Source organism: Melanostigma gelatinosum (assembly GCF_949748355.1).
Source record: "Melanostigma gelatinosum genome assembly, chromosome: 2".
Taxonomy (NCBI): Eukaryota; Metazoa; Chordata; class Actinopteri; order Perciformes; family Zoarcidae; genus Melanostigma; species Melanostigma gelatinosum.
Window position 1 is genome coordinate 30,771,007 of NC_136635.1, and position 21,842 is coordinate 30,792,848.

Genomic DNA, 21,842 nt, shown 5'->3' on the forward strand with positions numbered 1-21,842 from the left:
GAGTTTAAGTACATAAGGGGAGACACTACAGGTGAACAGGGTAAAATATGAACTAATAGATATCATCATGAAACTTCACCAGTTCATTACTGACATTAAGAGGATTCTTTTTTGTATTACAAGTTTTATGAAATGTTCTGTTTAAATCTGCAAATGAGGCATTATCTGATCAAATATGTGCTAATCTGCATCAATTTCCAGAGCAGAAATGTGAATATTGAATATCTCTTTGTATTATTCCTTAAATCATAAAATACTGTCAAGAGTTATTTAAAATAATCAATGTTCTCCATGTTTTTATTAATACATGTAGTATAAATGAGTCTCTCAATGATGAACAAACCCCTCAGTGTGAACCTTCAGAGCACAGAGAGGAATGAAAGTGTAAAGTTTGGTGAATGTAAGAGCTGCTGAAGTGGAGATTTCTGGATCAGAGTCTGAGAACAAACTCATTGAGAGGAAACGTCCTTTAAAGAGACGTTTAGTTCCATTACATTTTAACATTTTGAATCTTTTCTCATTTGCCAGATCTCCAATGCAAAACACACCAGCAGTGCAACATAACATACGGTCAGATGTGCTGAGCATGAACAGGTGTGTACACTGACATGATGGATTTGGATCTGCAGTCACGCGGGGTCACCCCCACGTGTGCCACCCTTCCTTTGGGAATGGGTTTTCGATCGTGGCCTCGACAGCATCCGTCCTCCTGCACTGACGGTGCGACCGGTGCTGTGAACACAGACGCATACATTTAATACCTAACGCGGTTGAGACTGACGGCTCAAAGAGAAACCAAGCACGAGTTACTGACCGGCAGAAATGTGACCCAGGAAGCAGATCAGAAGAACGAGAGGCACCAGCGTCTTCATGGTTCAGAGTCAGAGGAGCTTCTGTTTGGATGAAAAGCCTTTAATCTTCTGTGTTAGAAACCTGCTCTGTGACCCCTTTATACACACAGCTCATGTCCCCATGGCCTTCCAGTCACCTTCTTAGAAAACAGCTGGTGCTTTCCCTCCTCTGTTTCCTCTTATTCTCTTTCCTCTTATACTAACATGTAGAACAATTCTGCAAAAAGCCATACACAGAATTCAATGTGGGGTTTCTACTGTCGCTTTCTTTGTTGGATCACGCAGGATATAACTGCTGAGATTAAGAAACGACTTTTAGCTGCAAAAAAACATTATAATATAAGTCTATCAGTCAATATGTGTTTGTAGCCAACATGGCTTTACTTAGAATAAAATCACGAATAACAGAACTGTGTAGTGATAATTAAACATGTGCTCATACTTAATTTAACCCTTGTGCATCTCTTTTAAAAAGTAGCTCTGATGGAGGACGAACATGTCTGTGTCAAAAATGCTCATAAAATGTAGAAATATTATTTGACACTTAATCTCTTAAGTAACATCTGTCCTGAACATAACTACCATGTATTCATTCATTGTCAGTATTTTCAGCCTTTAATGTTGTTTTTTATGTAAATAAATAATAACACATCAATTGAATTATTTTCTGTCTACTAAATGCTACGGGGATTTATTCTTCACAGTCTGAGCTACGTCAATTATCAGGAAGAACATCGATGTTGATGTGTTGCAATAAACACTGCAGAGCTCCATTGATATGAGAAATACTCCTGTACAGTATTTACAGGGCAAAGAACACTCAATCTGGTGGAAAATGTTTAAAATTACATTTTGAAGCCAGAGGGCTCCAGATTGAAAGCCTGTTCCAACAGAACACATGAATTTATATTGTTTTTAATGGGAAAATGTTTGTCCTTAAGTGTCTGAGTGTCTGTTTTTTAATATGTATTCTTAGATTTTATTATCTCAGATCATTCTAAATTATTTTGCGCTTTGCATTGTGTACACTCAATCAAGTATTTTCCAGTATGTGTACTTCGTGTACTTGTTTTGATTGTACTTAATTGTGTCACTTTACAAGCGTAAACGTGCCACATAATCAAAAGCTGCTCAGAGTTAGTGTGCTGCACAAAACTGTGACTCAGATTCAGAGTTTTCTGTTTCAGTGATTTAGTTGACTGAAGTAGAAGTTAGAGTAGTAGTAGAAGTTATAGTACAATTATTAGTATGAAGAGGTAGTATAGGTTTATAGACTAACAATAGCAGTATTAAATAACTACTAGGTATAGTAGTAATCGTGGAAGTGTATCTGAAGTAGTAATCCCAGTTGTGGAAAGTAACTAAGTACATATCTTGAAGTATTGTACTTCAGTACAATTTTGAGATACTTGTACATTACTTGAGTATTTCCATTTACTTGTACTTCCATGTATTTTTTATTCTATTTCCATGTACTTTTTCACTACATTCATGAAAGAGATATAGTTACTTTTAAATCAAGATTAATTACAAAATCAAAGTACATGTCAATGTATCACCACTAATGATCCAGGAGCCGTTCTGTATCATGAGTACTTTCACTTTTGATACTTTCAGCGTGATTTGTTGCTAAAACTTCTGTACTTATACTTAACTTAAAATTTGATTGCAGTATTGCTACTTTTACTTATGTAAGTCGATCAGAATACTTCCTCCGCCACTGAGTAGTGCTAGCCATGGCATCACAATAGTACAGTGTACATGATAGTATTTTGGTAGCAGTAGTTGTAACTTATGTTATTATCATGTTTATATTTCCTTTTGATATGAAGTGGCATCGCCGTAAAAAGCAGCACAAAATACTTTAGTAAAGTACAAGAACCTCAAGATTGTACTTAAGTACTTAAGTAATAAATGTACGTTTAGTTTCTCATTCAGGCGACACCATAAATATAACAGCAGACTGTGTTTAAAAACTTTGACTTGTTTAATTAAATGTTTTAGTCAATCATTGATTTTTATGACAATATTTTGTAATGAAGTTCCCACAACAACACAAGTCTTTGATATCATGATGTCCTGTAGCAACAGGAGAGATATAACAATCACATTTAATCATTATATTCATTTAGACTTCTGAGTTTTAACAAACTCACATTAGTCCCATTTCAGTTAAACACCTGCAGACGTAGAACAACTGACCCTGATTCTGTTTCAACACATTCATGACTCATTACCGCCACCTGGTGGATCTCAACATGTATAGACGCCCGACTCTGTGAGTTCCTCAAAATAAAGCCAGTAAGTTGTATTTAGATAGAATCAATACTTAGTGACATGTTATTTAAATCAAACAATACCCGAGACATTTCAAATGTACCCAAATGACCAATTTGAAGATTTCTCCGAAACATGCTTCGAGTACAAACCTTGATCTGCTTCACCTTCTCAGCATCAGTGTGTTCACAGGTCATAAACAGATGTTGTGATGTTTACTAGAAGCTTCTGACTGAAACTACGTCATTCCAGGGGGATGTTCACTCAAAACGTTCACCTATGTGAGGCGGAAATTAAATCTTGTATTTATACTTTGTTACATCTTCATTTACTCTGATCCAGTAACATAAATATATATATATATATATATATATATATATATATATATACTGATGCTTACGCCTCTGCAGAAAATTAATATACCAAGATTATTCTAATAGACTTTGCAGCCACAGAGACACTCTATTCATTTTGGAAATATCATTTTCGAGTCAGAGGAAAATAAGAGATTTCGTTTTTGATTAAATTATGATTCACTGAAGTCTGCAGAATAAAGAAAAAGGACAAAAGGAAATGATTTGAAAATGTTAGTATATTATTTCTAAATATATCTAAAATGAAATATATTTCTAAACTACATATTTATATTACACACAGATGTACAGTGTACATGTATCACCTATTGTTATTTTGGAAAAACAACAACAATATCTGTATTTCATTTCAAGCTTTTTATTGGTTAGGTCATCCTAATTTAAGTTCAAATATTTAAATTAAATGTTCTTTTTAAATATTGTCATCAAAGAGGAAAGCATAACTAAAAGCATTCATTCATCATTTAAAATGTGAAAAAAATAAAATAAAAACACTCAAATCACATCAACAACAAACAATAATAATAATAATAATAATTGAAATGTAACACACTATACACAACTCAATCTATGAATCTTTTAAGAACTGGTGCAACTTGGGCCAGAACAAACACACCGGTGCTCTCGTCTACGTTCATCCAGTCAGGTGAGCAGTCGGTCCGTGTCTCAGGTACCTTCATGTCTCTGAATCTCTCTGGGGTTTCCCTGCGGTTTCTCCAGGGGGCCGAGTGAGGGCTGTGATTAGATGAGGGGAGGGTGGCGCGCCGGTTACGGTCGTGGCGTCTCGTCGTTATCTTTTCTTTTAAAAACCAAAGGTGTTCTCCCCGCTGTAAGCCACGTATAAAAAGCCGTCCTCGTCCTTCTCTTTCTCGTACAGCTGCCCCATCGTGATGCTGGAACAGGAAGCAGACGCAGCGTCGTTATTGATCGGAACAGCTGATCAGCGACTACGTCCACATGCACCAAACATTACCGTCTGTGGTCTTATTCTGAATAAGACAATATTCCTAATAAGCGGTTTACATTTCTAATGAAGATGAATATTCCACTAATATTCACGTTTACATGCAGCCGTCCATTGATGTTAGTATTTAGCTATTGTATTCATAAGTAGTATTGTTTAATTATTCCAGATTTTTGCTTACTTAGTTTCGATTTTTTGATATATTAAGATTGCTTTTTCTTTTGCTCGTCATTCTTTTATTGTTGTTGTTACTTCTTTTTTGGTTTGTTTGTTTATGAATTGGGTAACACTGTGGGTCACCGGCAGTTATCCAGTAATCTGAGGAGACTGGTACAGGACCAGCATGCACCGGGTGGGCCTGTGGTGTTCTTGACCAGAGCAGGAGAGGCAGCGAATAAAATCCTGTATGGCCGATGCATTCTGTTGCCTGCGTAAACCACAAACCCATGATGCAACAGTGGCCCTTTGATTTATGTTTGTTTTTGATTTATCGGATAAATGGCCACTACAATGTCATTTATCACGTCAAAATATGGAAAAGTGGAACAGCAGAAGCCATTTTGCTTCTTCGCATCAAAATATGTTTTTTCATTCCTTCAAACTCCTTCTTTAAAAGGTCGGCGTTGAGATATTTGTGCATATCCAAAAGCCTGTTGCTATCCAAGTCCTTCATAACCCTTAAAGGCAGCTGTGTTTCTCCTTTTTTTGTTTTGGGCATGCATCTCTCCTTCAGCTTTGCAAACTGTCGGATGGCTGGTTTGTGTTCAACTCACAGAGCTGCTCGTAAACAGGAAAGAGGTTGTGTGTCGCAAAGCGCCGCAAAACTAAAACCTGTTGAGACGCATATTCCTAATGCGACGTGTACGTCCAAAGAATGCTCATGAAACCAGAAGAACGTCGGCATATCACACACGTCTTAGTCGGAAAATGCTCCATTCGGAATAAGACCTGATTAGGAATAGCCAAACGGAATATGATGTTTACATGAATCATATCCAACTCTGAATATTGTCTTATTCTGAATAATAGTGGAATATTAGTGTGTAAACGTAGTTACTGTTGTTCCTTCATCACCATGAACAAACACAGTTTATTCTGACTCAATCTCACACACACACTAGAGCACCAAATGTGGATTAATCCGCCGCTGAAAATAGTCCCCAACAAAAGCACTGTTTCCTCCTGTTTGTTTGATTTGAACCTACAGTGACCAGCTGATTTAGGAAATGACTGACTTTTTAAAAATTTAACCGATGTATTGGTGTTGTTAAAGTTGCGTCTCTTCAGTATGAACCAATGGGGTTGGAGCTGAAAGCCACAGAGAGGGTAGGTGGAAAAAAAAAGTCTCGATTGAACGCAACTATCTATTTTCCAAACTATCACAAGATTAACTGCTCATAAGTAGCAACCAAAATAAATCAGAGTAGAAACTGAAGACTACAAGCTCAGATAGTTAAGTGTGAGGCGGCTGTTTCTCCACCAGATCTCTACATTTAGAAACAAGTCTAAAAGGTGAAAAGCTGCTGGCCTCAGAGGCCTTATTCCTCTCTCTGACGGGGCAAAGAATACAGACAGAAAGTGCCGAGTCACGGCTGGTCTGAGAGGGGTGATGGGTGTAACCACTGCTCTCTCCGTCTCAGTGTTGAATCAGCCCGAATATGAACTCCGAACAGCACATGAACTCATGACGTTTCACTTTCATATCTTTCTCCAGGTCTTTACTCCCTCTACTCCACCTGCACCTTCTTACTTTGAATCAATTTATTTCAACAAACATTCTTTTCTTAAATTGGCGTTATAATAAGAGGAGCAGTGACTCGTGTAATAAATGAGATAAAAAGCCACACGGGAAATTTAAAAAAGAGACGCTTCATCCCGACGGTGACAGCGTCTGGAATTAAACAGAGTTCCTGTTGATAAAAGCGATAAAAGTGATTTGACTCAAGTTTTATCTCGACTACCGTTTATGAGCATGAAGGAGTCTCTGTACTGTCGTGATGATCACGGAATCATTTACTTACTTAAAAATGCCAAATATTTGCTGATCGAAGCTTCTCAAATGTGAATTCTTACAGGTTCTCTTTGTCATTTATGATTTCAAATAAAAATATATTTGGGTTTTGGACGAATTATGCACTTTTTGACATTTAAAAATATATAAAAAACGAATAAAAAAAGAGTTGTTAATTGATTTACTGCCGATCGATCGCCGTCTATTCGCTCGTTCACATGCACGTTTCTGTTCTGGCGCGATCTCTTTTTATTTATGCTCTCAACACACATAATTATCATTCAGAATCACATCATCTTCTCTTGCAAACGTTCTGAGGCCCGGTACCGGTAACCGACCCGGGAATTGTGAACCTCTGAAAATAACCCCAAACCCAAACCCAGCGCCCCGGCCCTGCCTGACCTGGACTGAGGCACCGTCTTGTCCACGAACAGGAAGATGGCCTTCTCTGAGGGCAGCTGGATGCGTTTCCTGATGATCCACATGAACTGAGCCACCGTGATGTCGGAGGGGACCAGGTACTTCCTCTTGTCGATGTCCACGATCTGCGACCCAGACACCTTCTCCACGATCACCTGACACAACGCACACAGACGCCTCGATTACAGACGTGAAGCGCAGCACAACACAAAGCAGCGTCTCAGAGGCGTCACTCACCGGGACCCGGTCAGGGTACTTGTTGCGGATTTTGGCTGATTCTACGCATCGATGTTCTGGTGGACAAAAAGCAGCGTTAATGAACTACGTGATGGTTTCACACGAGAGACGAACCGGTGACGGCCAGAGATCAATATTTAACAGCCGAGGTGAGAGATTCAAAAGGCAGCGGCAGAGGATCGAGACGACAAAATCTCATCAATCCAGTCTGTTCATCAATAAAACATCAGCTCATCAACTCTGAGAGTAATCGTTGTAGAGGCGACTCTAGAACTGCAGAACGACATTTTCAAATATTATTAAAGTTTCACTTTATTTCTATTGTATTATCTGAATTATGAAGGAAACGCTGAGTCATTGATTTTGAGGAATAACTTGAGGAATCGTTAACTGGAGAAAACTTAACTTCTTGCAAAATGCAGTTCAGCTTCTTAAAAATCTTTTAAAGACTTAATTACATTCATATGCACACCTTACTCCAACTGGAACAAAAGTTATACTTCTATAATAGTACTTGTGTATGATGTATTTGTTTTTCATCTATCCACTAAAAAATATGATTTTTAATTCCCCTGAATTTACTTTCTGATAATTAGAAAATTATCATAAAATCTTCTAATTTATATCACTTAGATTTATTTATGTTGTATCTCATTCTTTATTTTAACTTGTTATTATGATTATTACACTATCTTGTGTTTAGACTCATGTATTTTATTGTAATTGTTATATTATTTCTGTTTGTGCAGACATACTTGGCAATAAACTGTTTTTTGATTCTGATACATTTTCTTTTTATACACGTTTAATGATGATTGCTAGACTTTAGATCGCATCTCTGTAATTGTTGTGCATGTGATAAATAAATAACTTGATCTGAATGAAGAACACCCTCCTCTTCACATGAAGCAGAGGGGCTTCTGGGTAACGTAGTCTGAACACTGACACCAACAATAACACGTGGTGGAGATGCCAAATGCCAGTTTTTACACCTTTAACATTTAAAGCTGCTGCGTTTTAAAGCCCACATTAGTTCTCAGCAGCAGCATGTAACCTGTGCTCATCAATCAACATGTAAACGAGCATTTAAGCTTCTTTTTATAGTCTGATCAACACTGTCTGCTACCAGCAGCTAGCCTGTCAACAGGAAGCAAATGTAGATTATGAATGTTGAGCAATAACAATACCAGATAGTAACGATTTAGTGTTCAGATCAACAAATGCAAAGAATTGCTTTCTTTCCGAGTCTCAAATGTTTCATCATCATTAATGTTAGCATGTGTTCTACTTTAGACAAACTATGCTGTTTTAAGGAATCCTTTTAGGCATTGTAAAGCTAAGCAGGACATTTGTCTTCACTTCCGTGTGAACAATTAGTCGATTCATTGATTTAAAATAAGAAAAAACTCTGAATTAATTCTATAAAATACTGAAATGTGAGATAAAACCAGCCTGCAGGCCTGCACTTCTCCTGCCAAAACAACGTTTGCTTCCTTCCTGTCAGGCCTCCAGTTTATAAAACATTGGCAGTAAAGTAAAAACTAATATGTATCTGTATAAAACAGACACATCGCATCGTTGTATCCCAGCTGCTGACTGTTACCCAACCATAATGGAGGCTTTAGCAGCTTAACGTGTCAACATCCACCATCAGCCCGAGAACGGGTCGTCGTGTTGGGCTTGAAACACGGACAAAGACGCGATGGTTTTATATCTGCACGGACCCAACGCATCAGATATAAAGTGCAGATAGAATGACTGACTTTTGCATTCGCTGACATTCATATTTAACGGCTATTTAAAGGCTATATTTAAAAAGCAAAGCCTCCTCTCTTAACAAAAGCCTGCAGGAAAGGCCAGTCTGTGTCACCGACGTTATTGTGAATTATTATTATTACTCAACTTTAAACCCGGATATATTCACCCCATGCACCTAAAGTAAGGATTTAACTAAACAAATATTTAACTGCGTGGACATTTATATATTTTTGTTGTCCCATCAAAAGCTGGCACCTCCCTTACCCAAGGAGTGATCCTCTTTGAACATCCATTTCATGTTTCCGGGCTCTATGTCGCTCGATGCAGCTGCAGATTATAAATAAATAATATATTTCTAAATGTACTTCTTTAAAGTTATCCTCTTTTAAATTGTGACTGGACACACAGCACAGCTGGTCGACACTAAAACAACAAACAACAATATCCGACTGCTGCCCAGGCGGTGACGTCACACCCGGACTGTGCCATTCCGCCGCAGACGCGAGGGGGAGGGGGGGGGTGGCAGGAGAGAAAATGGGACACTCACTGTTGTTACACTTAAATCATTCAAATCAAATACGAATATTTATTGTGTTCGGGAGCTTTGATGTTTACTGTTTGATGTTAAAAATACACGTAGTTTAAGTGGCTTTTACACTGCGGCTTTCTAACTTGGTTACCCTGATAGTTATATTTGGTCCTACCCACTGTGGAGAACATAAACACAACCATATCCGACAGTATCATGTAGCCAAAAGCTGCAAATAATTTATAAATACATTCGTTTTATCAGCGATTAATCCGTTGATTATTTTGCTGATCATTCAGTTACATTATTTTTATATAAAATAACAGGAAATGGGAGAAAACGGCCATCACAACATCCCAGAGAGCCCAACCATAAAGATCTTCAGTTTTCAGAGATATAAAAACATAAAACGCTGGATATAGCCGGTGGTCAGTCAAAGTCTGCTCCCCCGTTGAAAGTGTTTTCAACACCAAAGTCCAATATCATCTTGCAGCGAGTCCCTGTGTTAAAATCTAGTTTTTGTTGTAGCTTACATTGTGCTAATGTAACCTCTGTGAAGATGTTTCCTGGCTAAATGAATCTCTCGGGGCTGGTCAGGCTTGTGGTAACAGCAGGTTTATTCCACATCTGCATTTATGACAAAGGACAACATGGAAGAATGGGTCATCTTGCGGACAACTGCGCATGCTCTGTCTTCAGTAAATCCTCCGTTACGTTCAGGATTACCCATAGTTGACATTGATACAGTGATCGTATAGTGGGTTTAATTTCATTTAAATAAAATAGCCGAAATAGAACATAAATTGTCTCTTAAATGTATGAGGAGAATTACAAACGTATATATAACCAAAAATATATTTATACAGATTTCTCACACTGAACTGTTACCTTTTTCATTTTATAATAACAATTGTATAACTGAGTAAACATGTAGACGATAGAACATACTGTAACATACCTGCATTTATGACAAAGGACAACATGGAAGAATGGGTCATCTTGCCGACAACTGCGCATGCTCTGTCTAGAAAGACGGCATCAAGTTAGTATTAGCTAACGTTAGCTGTATTGGCGACATTTTTACTGGCAATAAAACACATAAAAAACGTATAGTAGAAATAGAATAGAAGTTCCAGTTATTTAAATTGTTTTTATTTCAGTTTTTATTTCCCATATATTGGTATAAACATGAGAACAGAGAAGTTCTAGTTCCTGCAGTCTGGTCTGGCACTTCCTTCATCAGCAGGCTGAGCTTTGATCTGGTTGTCAGGCGGCAGCGGTTTCCCCAGATGGTGTCCTGTAGTGATGCCGTACGGCAGCGACTCTCGCTCCTCCCTCACTTTGGGCCAAAGCAGAAACCCCCCCTGAAAGCTGAGGTCAAACAGCTCACAGGGGGCAAAGGTCAAAGGCTTTTCCGCCAACAGTCCTTTTACTCGGGCTCGCCACCCGTCCAGCATCATGGTTCTCACCGCATGGGGACAGTGAGCCGGACTCCAGAATATCTGAGGGGCAAGAACCTGAAACCCACAGAAGTGCAAAGTGCCGTTCTGAAAAAAAACAAGAGACAAATAAAAAAGAGAGCGCGAGAGAGACAATTAATAACTGTTCACCAACACAGAACACATTCTGATCCTTGTTGTTATATCATTGTATTTTGCCAAACAAATTAGTTTACAGCTGAGATGCAGACAAGAGCTGCTGGAATCAGACCAGGAATGTTGTGATCATGTGGTATTTACCACACGTTCACTATACGCCCTTATGATTCATTTATAAGTACTATCAATTACAGTCGTATGTTCAACACAACTTCTAAACCCCTTTTGTCTTAAAGGTGCAGTGTGTAGTCTTTGGCGTCATCTGGTGGTGAGGTTGCAGATTGCAACCAACTGAAGCTTCTCCCGTGTAAGCTCGTAGGAAGACTACGTTGACCGGCGTAAAACCACGAATGTCCCGATCTGAGCCAGTGTTTGGTTTGTCCAATGTGGGCTACTGTAGAAACATGGCGGCCGGCTTCGTGAAAATGACGTGTCCCAGAAGTGAACGGCTCATTCTGAGGTCATAAAAATGCAACAATTCTTATTTTAAGGTTATTAAACACTGAAGAAAACATTAATATTGCATTTCTGCTAATAGATCCCCTAAAATGCTTTTAGAAATATGCTAGGAAATGAAAATATTAACATCCGCACTGATGTGTTCTCATACTAGCAGTACAGTCATGAGGGCCCCCTCTTCATCGCTCTAATAGTTTAGCCTATTATCGGTGCTGATGAAATGATGAAATGCTTCTCTGATATCGTTGCTCGCTAAAGACTCAAATCAAAGTGTACCATCTCAAATGTACTGTATGCTATATATCGATTCTGGCACCCAACAACAGACTCTGATGTGGTTCGTGTTTGCCTTCAGTCCTTCCTTTGTCTTTTCCTCCAGCTAACACGTGAGGTAATAATAAAGTCTATAAATGACCAGTTGTGTTTATGACGCTCACCTGTAGAGGCCAGAGTGCGATGTTGATGTCTCCATTGATCCCATCAGGCTGGAACATCGTCTGTGTTGCTCCAGTAGTGAAAGACAACATCGCTTTCTTATCCTTCAAGGAAACACAAAAACACATGTTTTATTAATACTATTAAACAGTTTTAATGATACATAATAGGTATTCATATGAGAAGTTTTAAGTGTTACCAAATGGCAATGTGTTTGTTTTAAGACATCATTTTGTACATCTTGATTTGTTCATCAATTAAATAAATCAGAATATAATAGTTGTTGTCGATACATTATATCATTTATAAACAAATTATTTCATATTAAACAAACTAATGATAAAACAACATAATTCATAGCATTACTCATAATTGTTTTAAACAAATATGAATATCATTTCATTGTTTTTTTGCAGTAAAATAACTACAAACTAAAGTATGATTTAGTGTTAATTTATCATTTCTTAATGCTGGTTCATATAAAGTGATATCCTGTGTATTGATTAAAGAGATGTGTGATGATGAGAGACGCTGACCTTAAATACCCCGTTATCATACATGTTCTCCAGGGAGAAAGCGAAGCCTTGTGTGAGAACTCGGTCCATCCAGCCCTTCATGATGGCCGGCACACTGAACCAATACAAAGGAAACTGGGAGAAGAGACAGAACAATATTTATCTCTTCATACTGTATTGTTTTATTCTTTCTTTGCATGTTTTCTCAATTAAATCTGTGTTTTCAACACTGTAAAAAGGTTGAAGTTATAAACAAAAACACGGACAACTCCCAGATCGGACAGCACTCTGGTAGAGACCTGTCAATCACAGTAGCCCCGCCCTAAAGCATCCCCTGCTTTATGGTCTGTGTGACTCTAAATGGACCATAATGTACTAAATGAACATCATGCTGTATTGAAGAAGACTTGAAACTAGAGATTGAGACATAAACTCATGTTTACAATGTTTACTGAGGTAATAAATCAAGAGAGAAGTAGAGTCATTTTCTCATAGACTTCTATACAACCAGAGGAGTCGCCCCCTGGTGGACACTAGAGAGAATGCAGCTTTAAGGCATTTCAGCATTGGCATCACTTTTCGGAATCCGAGTTTGCTGCCTGGTAGAAACTACAGCGATGTGGGTGACCTCTGACCTGGAAGATGATGAGCTCGGCCTCCTCTACTTTGCGCTGCTCGGCCACGATGTCGTCGCTGAGGCGGTCTTCCATCCAGGCGTGCATGGTCTCCTCTCCATACTGGAAAAGCGCCGGATTCTTCAGGTCACCTGAACACAACACATTCTGTCAGAACTGAAAGGATACGTTTTTCTTTCTGTCAACAAATCCCATGAAAATACCAAACAGTGAATGTATCTAACACTTAGTGTGTGTGCGCATCAAAGACTGATTTTTTTCTCTGCACTAAATATTCACTCGAGCGCCAAATGTGGATTAATCCGCCACTGAAAATAATCCCCAACAAATGCTCTATTTCCTTTTGTTTGATTCATAGAAACTTAAAACACAACTGAGCTTTTTTGTAAAAAGTACTATTATCGATTTGACAGTAAGAAAACAACAGAATAACACCAGCATCAGACAACAGCATGACCCCTGAGATCCAGAAGGGATCATATACATATGACCTCTTGAAGCTCATTAGCATAAAGAAACAGTGACAGTGAGGTCACCGATGATGTCGCCCTGCGTGGAGCTGGCTCTGAAGTTCATGGCGTACAGGTCGGACACGAGGACCCTGTAGCCCTGCGCCGCCAGCTCCTGCATCACCACATCACGCACCGCCGCGTTGAACGAACCCGGACTCTGGTGGGCGTACACGATCAGGGCCGTCTTCTGAGCTGTGTCACACACACACACACACACACACACACACATATATATATTGACGACTTATGTGTTGATGCTCCACCTGAGCTGAACACCTGATGACACGTATAGATCAGAATAATCTGTTGATGATGTAAACTAAAGGTGTAATCATTCTGTGAGCTGCTTTATTTAACATAGATTAGACTATAATATTTACGTTTTATATGATATGTTCTATTGCTGTGCTATCCCTCATTTTATGTATATGTTACTATGTATATGTTACTATTTCACCTTATATTAAATGTATATTCCATACTATATTACACTCTGTGGTAAAATATAGCCGAGTACATTTACACAAGTACTGTACTAAATTTAAATTTCGACATACTTGTACTTTTCATTTTCTGTTACTTTATATACTTCTACCCCTTTACATCTCAGAGGTAAATGTTGTTAACTTCACTACATTTATTCTCCACTTAAAGTTACTTTTTACATAAATATACTGACATGATATGATGCAGTACTATGCTGATGACATACCTTGTAGTTTGCAAAGTATCTCAAACATTAAACATTAAAATAATCTAACATGTGTGATAAAAACAAAATATATATTCTGTAACAATTATCTTTGAAACAACTTTTTTTATATTTGTTAGCGAAACTTGATTTGAGTGTCAGAGAACCAGCAGAGAAACAGATTTATGACTATGATAGATTTTGAGTTATTAACCTACATTTTGAATTGATTAATTGTCATCACACTGATGATCGAACCACGGTGATTGGCTCCCGATTCATTTGACCAACTTTGTTCACTTACAAGGCTCCGAAAAAACACAACAAATGTTGACCAGAGTTTGGTTTGTGCAGAGACAACTTTTACATTAATAAAAATGAAAAACTGCAAATTGTGATCTGTTGTTATAAACAGCAATTTTACAGTTTAAAAAACCTGATGCAACATTGACGCATAAAAGAAAGAACGGTAGATCTGCACAATCTAAATTTGTGCAATTTGTTGACAGTTCACGTGAACTTATTACAAAAATGTACGAACATTTGTCCAGAACTTGGTTTGAGTGTCAGAACAGCAGCAGAGAAACAGATAGATCAAATTATGAATGGATCAATTGGTCTCACACTTATGATCTAACATGTGTTTTCTGCTATTTGATTGCCAACTATGTTCACTTTCTCCAAAAAACAGAGCACATTTTGTCCAGAGTTTGCAGTGGTGTATAAAGTACTCAAAAGCCATACTTGAGTAAAAGTAAAGATACCGGAAAACTACTCAAGTAAAAGTAAAAAGTCACCTATTAGAATACTACTTGAGTAAAAGTCTTAAAGTATCTGATATTTATTGTACTTAACTTGCTGCTAGGACCACTGATTCACCAAACCTGCTTGCTTGCAGTCTGTGTTCCATCACAGTCCCCGACGCTGCTCTCGTGATTCATTTTGTTTCTAAAGATAGATTTGATTTTGTAGCGAGTAACGAAGGTTTCAGGGGAAATGTATCAGAGTAAAAGTATCAGTTTTCTTTGCAAAATGTAGTGAAGTAAAAGTAAAAGTCAACAGAAATATAAGTAGTAAAGTAAAGTACAGATACCCAAAAAAAAGTACAGTAACGAAGTATTTCTACTTCGTTACTGTACACCACTGAGAGTTTGGTTTGTCTGGAGAAAGAGTTGTGTGTCAGAGCAGCAGATTTACAAGAAGTGAAAAGAGTGGCTGAGTAGAGCCTTACCCATGCTGAGTGTCTGCTGGATCCGTCTGCACTGTAGACCTGGTTCCAGGCGGCTCTTACAGACTCCGTGGGCTTCTTTCCGTGAGAAACATGGTTCGATAACAGATGGAGCAAAGGTCTTTCAGAGTCATGACTAACACACCGGACGGGAAGAAAAAAATGTTTGCTGTCAAACTGTCAAACCGGTTTAGTTGCTGGTTGTGAAAGGGAGGAGTGTGTGTGTGTGTGTGTGTGCGCGCGCGTGCATGTGTGTTTGTGTGTGCGAGGACTCACTGGTGATAAGATTGGCTTCATGTGACCTGGAAAAGAATGTTTGGGTCACTTTCAAGGGATTACCCGGCGAGGTCATGTGCCTTAATAAACTCTTTAATCCGACTTAATTTCACCTCGTCAGAAGAAAAGTGGAGGAAGGCTTATTTTCTGTGCTTATTGTGCTTATTGTTTTTCTCAATGATGTTATGTAAATTATGCTTAGTTTGAAGTAATTCTTGATCTTGGCAACAGATCCGAGGTGCCATATATATTCAGTGTCAATGCTCTTCTCTATTTATCTGACACAATTATAAAATTCTATTCATATACAATTATAGAATAAAAAAAAAAATATGGGATTGTATATTGATGTTGGAAAAGTATAAAACAATAAGCAAATAAAAGATAAAAATAAATAAATATAGAGAAAGGAACATTTTCAAAATCTTTTTTTTTAAATGGCAAAGATAAAATATATGTTTGTATACCAAACAAAAGAGACATCAAATAAATTAAAATCTAAAGAACAGGAATATAACTCAATAAAAATCAGTCTATTGATTATCTTTATTTTATACCTTTTGAGGTCCGTTTAGTAGCTGCGCTGGAGCTTTTGATTGTGTCTCGTGATCTTCCTCAACAGACAACGTGTGTCCTGTTGCAGATCTTCAAATGTCCATTTTATTTAACTTGTTAAGCCCACGTGGAGGCTCAGAAAAATTTAAATCTCGACTAATCATCTGCAATTCCAAGACAACATGAGCAAACCACATCTGCAGAGGAAGAGCATGTGATACGATGGAAAGCGCCAGACTTTGTGGTGAGATTGTTTGATCAATCAGCCAAAAAACAGTCTTAATGTTCCTGGAATTCAAAGAACTTAGTCCAACTTGAGAGAGTCGAGAACAAGAACATGGCTCCAGATGAATTCAGAGGTCCGATTTAATTAGATCTAAGCTGCAGTCAAAGTCTGTCTTTGTGAAACCGGACAGTTATTCTTTTTCACTCTATCTTAATCTCTCTTAATCTCTCTCTGTTTTAATCTCTTCATCATGTTCATGTGTTTCAGGCTTTCTGACATGAGGGGGAGGGAATGTGAAGTGCATTTAGGTCTCTGATATATATTTTATTTATTCACAGGGACAACGGGCTGAGGGTAAAACATTACCCTAAATCATTGCTCGTCACCGGAGCCTGCTTTAAGATGTTTATATGGAAAATATTGTTTTTTTAAACAAATAGTTGAGTGACTCCAGAATATTTTAGTGCCATTTTAAGCATATTTTGATGATTATCTAGATGATATTGAGAATGTCAGATGCCAAAGACATTCATCAAACAGTTAAAGGAGACATATTATGCTCATTTCAGCTTCAGGTTCATACTTGTTTGGGGGAGGGTTGCTACTTGAACGTTTGTACGTGCTTTAATGTTAAACACATTATTTTTCTCACACAGTCTGAATATTTGTGTATTCGCCATCTGTCTGAAACGCTCCGCTTAAGCGCCTGTCTCTTTAAGAGCCTCCTGCTGAAAAAAGCCAAGTCTGCTCTGATTGGCTTGTGGGATAAATATGGAGCATGCACCTTTGTAAAGGTAGATCTCAAACTGTGGGTGGGGATGCTCAGACTGTGGAGGTATATCCTAACGAGCCTGAATATGACGACATAAAAGGTGGGGGGGGGGGGGGGGATCTGATTGGCTTGTTGAATCACATGTTTCACAAAAAACAGACTGGGTTTTCTTATTTCACAGTTTGTGAATTGGTAGGAACTCTAGATACCCAAATGTTTGTACATTCTAAAACATGACAAGTTAAAATCACATTGCATTGCAGAAGACGGGTAACTAGATAGTGACCCTGTATGATGGCAGGTCATGAAGCTATTGTCAGTTATCCTGCGCTGGATCAGACACGCCTGCAGCTCGATGCTTTCCAGACTCGGCGGGGCTGAAATGTGACAGGAATGTGACCCGGACACTTTCTGTCACCTGCTGATCACCTGGATGAGCCTCAGACCTGCTCAGATTACCTGAAGGGAAAAGTTTCAGATACATCGGCTGGTGGAAAATGTTCTAGGTAGGGCCGTCCTATCAATTTCAGCAAACATCCCAGTATGATTTAATGCAAACAAATTAAAGTATCAAACACGCATTACTACTTTGCAGTTAAATATGTAACATTTATTCCAACACGAAAAAAAGCAGTAAATAACACGTATATAATATCATATAACATGTTCATTTATTGAGATGCCCTATGGACCTTGTTATAGGAGGTAAAGATCAGGAGAAGTAAACATGAAGTGTAATGATGAATACTGATGTTAAATTAAGCTATGATGAGTTTTCACTGTTAATTTAACATCTCTATTACATGTTGATGCCTCCATGACCAAGTTAAGCAGATGAGACTGAGGACAGCTATGTAGAAGAAAAGATGTTCACTTTGCCCAATATGTAGCTTGACAGAGTTCTCATGTGTGTCCTGGTGTTCTCATGTTTCCTTACCTCATCATCCCTCACTCTCTACCCTGGTGTTCTCATGTTTCCTTACCTCCTCATCCCTCACTCCAGTAACTATCGGTGCTGGATCTGTCCCCGTTGTTTAAAAAAGCTAAATAAGTTATTAGCATGACATCATCCAGGCTGATCAGGCTGGTCAGGCTGATCTGATATCAGCTCTTTGGCTGCAGAATCTCCGCCAAAGTTCTCCTCTGAAACGGGTCTTGGAGGAGGAGTGCTCGCGCTGTTGCTCGCGCGTAGAGACTTCTCCTGACGAGAACGCGCAGCTAGGGGGGCAAAATATTTTTGGCCCAACACTGAATCTATTTGAGGGCGCTGATTGGCTGAATTGTATGTCACTCATTTATATCTTCAATCAGCAATTGGCTAAACTGCTTCATAGACCCGCCTCTTTTGGGCAAAAATGATTTGGCCCCCCTATGCGCGTTCTCAGACGTGCCGTGCACACAGACACGACACGTCTGTCGAGACCGGTCTGTCCATGGTGGACCGGTCTCTGCTGGAGGATCTGGGTCTGTCCACGGTGGGCCGGTCTCTGCTGGAGGATCTGGGTCTGTCCACGGTGGGCCGGTCTCTGCTAGAGGATCTGGGTCTGTCCACAGTGGACCGGTCTCTGCTGGAGGATCTGGGTCTGTCCATGGTGGGCCGGTCTCTGCTGGAGGATCTGGGTCTGTCCATGGTGGGCCGGTCTCTGCTGGAGGATCTGGGTCTGTCCACGGTGGGCCGGTCTCTGTTGGAGGATCTGGGTCTGTCCACGGTGGACCGGTCTCTGCTGGAGTCTGAGCTGAAGGCGTTTCTGCTGAACCTGCATGAGTTCATCTGGTTTCACCAGAATCCGACCCGGTGGCTCCGATGACGAGCATTAGGAATAACTCTATAGAAACAGACCATCTTCTCATATATATATTATATTGTAGTTTTTTTATATTGTGTTGTATATATACTGTTGGCTAGTTTAATCTACTAAATGTTGTCCTCTTACTGGCCCTCAACTCCTCTGTATTTTCTGGTTAGAAAAACTATATAATAATATATATATTATATAATAATTCTCGTAAAAATACAAAAATAATGCAGTAAAATCTCATTGATCTGTGTAGTTAAGTTTAAAGGTTCATTTTCGATTATAGAAAAAGTAGTTAAAAAAATGATTTGTAACTTGAAAACATTTATCAACATGTCTCTGCAGCAATTCAAAATTATATTAAATATATTATACATTACGAACGTTTTCCTATGAAAGCCAGCAACATGTGTCAATTTATGTTTGTTAAATGCATACAGTCTTTTTTAAATAAACTTCTGTCTTTACAGGAAACAACTTGGTTAGGTTCAGACAACAAAACAACTTGGTTAGGTTTAGACAACAAAGCAACTTGGTTAGGTTCAGACAACAAAACAACTTGGTTAGGTTTAGACAACAAAACAACTTGGTTAGGTTTAGACAACAAAACAACTTGGTTAGGTTCAGACAACAAAACAACTTGGTTAGGTTCAGACAACAAAACAACTTGGTTAGGTTCAGACAACAAAACAACTTGGTTAGGTTCAGACAACAAAACAACTTGGTTAGGTTTAGACAACAAAACAACTTGGTTAGGTTCAGACAACAAAACAACTTGGTTAGGTTCAGACAACAAAACAACTTGGTTAGGTTTAGACAACAAAACAACTTGGTTAGGTTCAGACAACAAAACAACTTGGTTAGGTTCAGACAACAAAACAACTTGGTTAGGTTCAGACAACAAAACAACTTGGTTAGGTTCAGACAACAAAACAACTTGGTTAGGTTTAGACAACAAAACAACTTGGTTAGGTTCAGACAACAAAACAACTTGGTTAGGTTTAGACAACAAAACAACTTGGTTAGGTTCAGACAACAAAACAACTTGGTTAGGTTTAAACAACAAAATAACTTGGTTAGGGTTAGACAACAAAACAACTTGGTTAGGTTTAGCCAACAATGCTGAGTCACTCCTGATGGCAGCCGTAGAAAAAGCTTGACCGACAGTACAAGATGATGTCACTGTGGAAAACCCCTCTAACAAGCAACATTTATCTGACAGGCTTCCTGATGTGAAGGTGCTAGAAGATTCCTTTTTCTCTCGAAATAGCCATGTCAGCAGGTGGTGTGATTTAAAGAAGCAGAGTCAGCAAGTCTATGTGTTCACTGATGACATATTCATTGTAAATGTTGTATAATGCAAACACATGCAACTTCACTTGATATTCTTTGTGCTCTGTGGTTGTTTTTGACTTTAGTGATATTCAGAAGTTTGATCGAAACTCGAGGAAATGAAGGAGCCCGTGTGTGACAGAGCTGCTCTCTGTGTGTCTAAATACAGGTGGCAGAACATTTATATCTGCCAGGTTCAGAGGGGGAGGAGCCGTTGAAGTCAACTCTACACAGAGGAAATGTGTCGTCACGCATGTGGGAGCTGTTCTTCCCCTGAAGCAAAGTCCACCAGGTTTATGTTTTCTCTTCCCCTGGATCTGTGCACTAAACTGTGTAACTACTGGATGTCTTATTAGTGTGGGAATGTTGCATGTTTTGCATTGGAGTTGCATTCGAGTCAGCATGTTTAAATACACGAGATAATTAAATATAGATAAAAGTAAAAGCAGCAGCAGCAGTGGAAGAACACAGTTACAAAAATACCAACAAAACTAATGAAATAGATAATTTAACTACAAACTGAACCCATTTGATATTACACAAGGGTAGTACATGTTTACATGTCATTCATTTAATTTGTATTATTATAATAATAATTAAAGGTGATGCATAATGACTAATGTGGGATTAATCTCCCTTATTTCATGGGCTTTTTGGGATTGTTGGCATAACATATTTTAACAATACATACTCCCGGAGAGTGTGTGTATGAATATATGTATTTAGACATACTTTACAGCTGGTAAAGGTGGAACTCATGAGTAATAAATAATTGTATGTCATCATCAGACAATCATTGTGTGTTTTTTATGGTATAATGAGACGTTTATATCTACATACGGGGCAGGTTGTATTCACAGAGCCGGCCGCCATGTTTCTACAGAAGCCCAGGATGGACAAACCAAACACTAGCTCTAGAAAGGGACAGTCGCCTTTTCACCTCAGCCACCGTAGATCTCCTACAAGCTTAGCGCACGGGAGAAGTTTCAGTTGATTGTAATCTTCAACCTGACCACTAGATGATGCCAAATCCTACATGCTGCACCTTTAAAGTAAAGATATGTTAGTGAGAATAAATGTGTTTATTGGTCGTAAGAAAAATGTTGTGTAAATCATCTTCTGAATGCTGTGTGAACAAACCCCTCTGTGTGAACCTTCAGCACACAGAGAGGAATGAACGAGTGAAGTTTGGTGAATGTAAGAGCTGCTGAAGTGGAGATTTATCATCAGAGTCTGAGAACAAACTCATTGAGAGGAAACGTCCTTTAAAGAGACGTTTAGTTCCATTACAGACATTTACAGACTCTGCAGGTGAATAGGGTCAAAACATGAACTCATAGATATCACCATGAAACTTCACCACTTCATCACTCACATTAAGACTATAAGTT

General features: G+C 38.6%; 2 protein-coding genes across 2 annotated transcripts; both read right to left on the reverse strand.

Moving 5' to 3' along the window:
* Nucleotides 1-3,850: 3,850 nt before the first annotated feature.
* LOC306795627 (gamma-aminobutyric acid receptor-associated protein-like 2) lies at nt 3,851-9,327 on the reverse strand. Its single transcript, XM_079294191.1, has 4 exons — nt 9,157-9,327; nt 7,135-7,190; nt 6,880-7,052; nt 3,851-4,395 (listed from the first exon to the last, which is right to left on the reverse strand). Exons 1-4 carry the CDS (start codon nt 9,188-9,190, stop codon nt 4,305-4,307), a joined length of 354 nt encoding a protein of 117 aa, XP_079150317.1. The 5' UTR covers nt 9,191-9,327; the 3' UTR covers nt 3,851-4,304.
* A 1,299-nt stretch (nt 9,328-10,626) lies between these two features.
* On the reverse strand, nt 10,627-15,666 carry nqo1 (NAD(P)H dehydrogenase, quinone 1; the record flags this gene model as incomplete). The annotated part of the gene is made up of 6 exons (XM_079291880.1): nt 15,498-15,666; nt 13,600-13,767; nt 13,064-13,194; nt 12,450-12,563; nt 11,916-12,017; nt 10,627-10,968 (listed from the first exon to the last, which is right to left on the reverse strand). The coding sequence occupies exons 1-6, from the start codon at nt 15,499-15,501 to the stop codon at nt 10,627-10,629; spliced, it is 861 nt and encodes a 286-aa protein (XP_079148006.1). The 5' UTR covers nt 15,502-15,666.
* Nucleotides 15,667-21,842: the final 6,176 nt, after the last annotated feature.

Coding starts and splice junctions, on each gene's coding strand:
- LOC306795627 (XM_079294191.1), bottom strand. CDS start 9,190: ATGAAATGGATGTTCAAAGAGGATCACTCCTTGG. Junction 7,191..9,156: donor CAAAGAGGATCACTCCTTGG/GTAAGGGAGGTG, acceptor TTTGTCCACCAG/AACATCGATGCGTAGAATCA. Junction 7,053..7,134: donor AGTACCCTGACCGGGTCCCG/GTGAGTGACGCC, acceptor GCGTTGTGTCAG/GTGATCGTGGAGAAGGTGTC.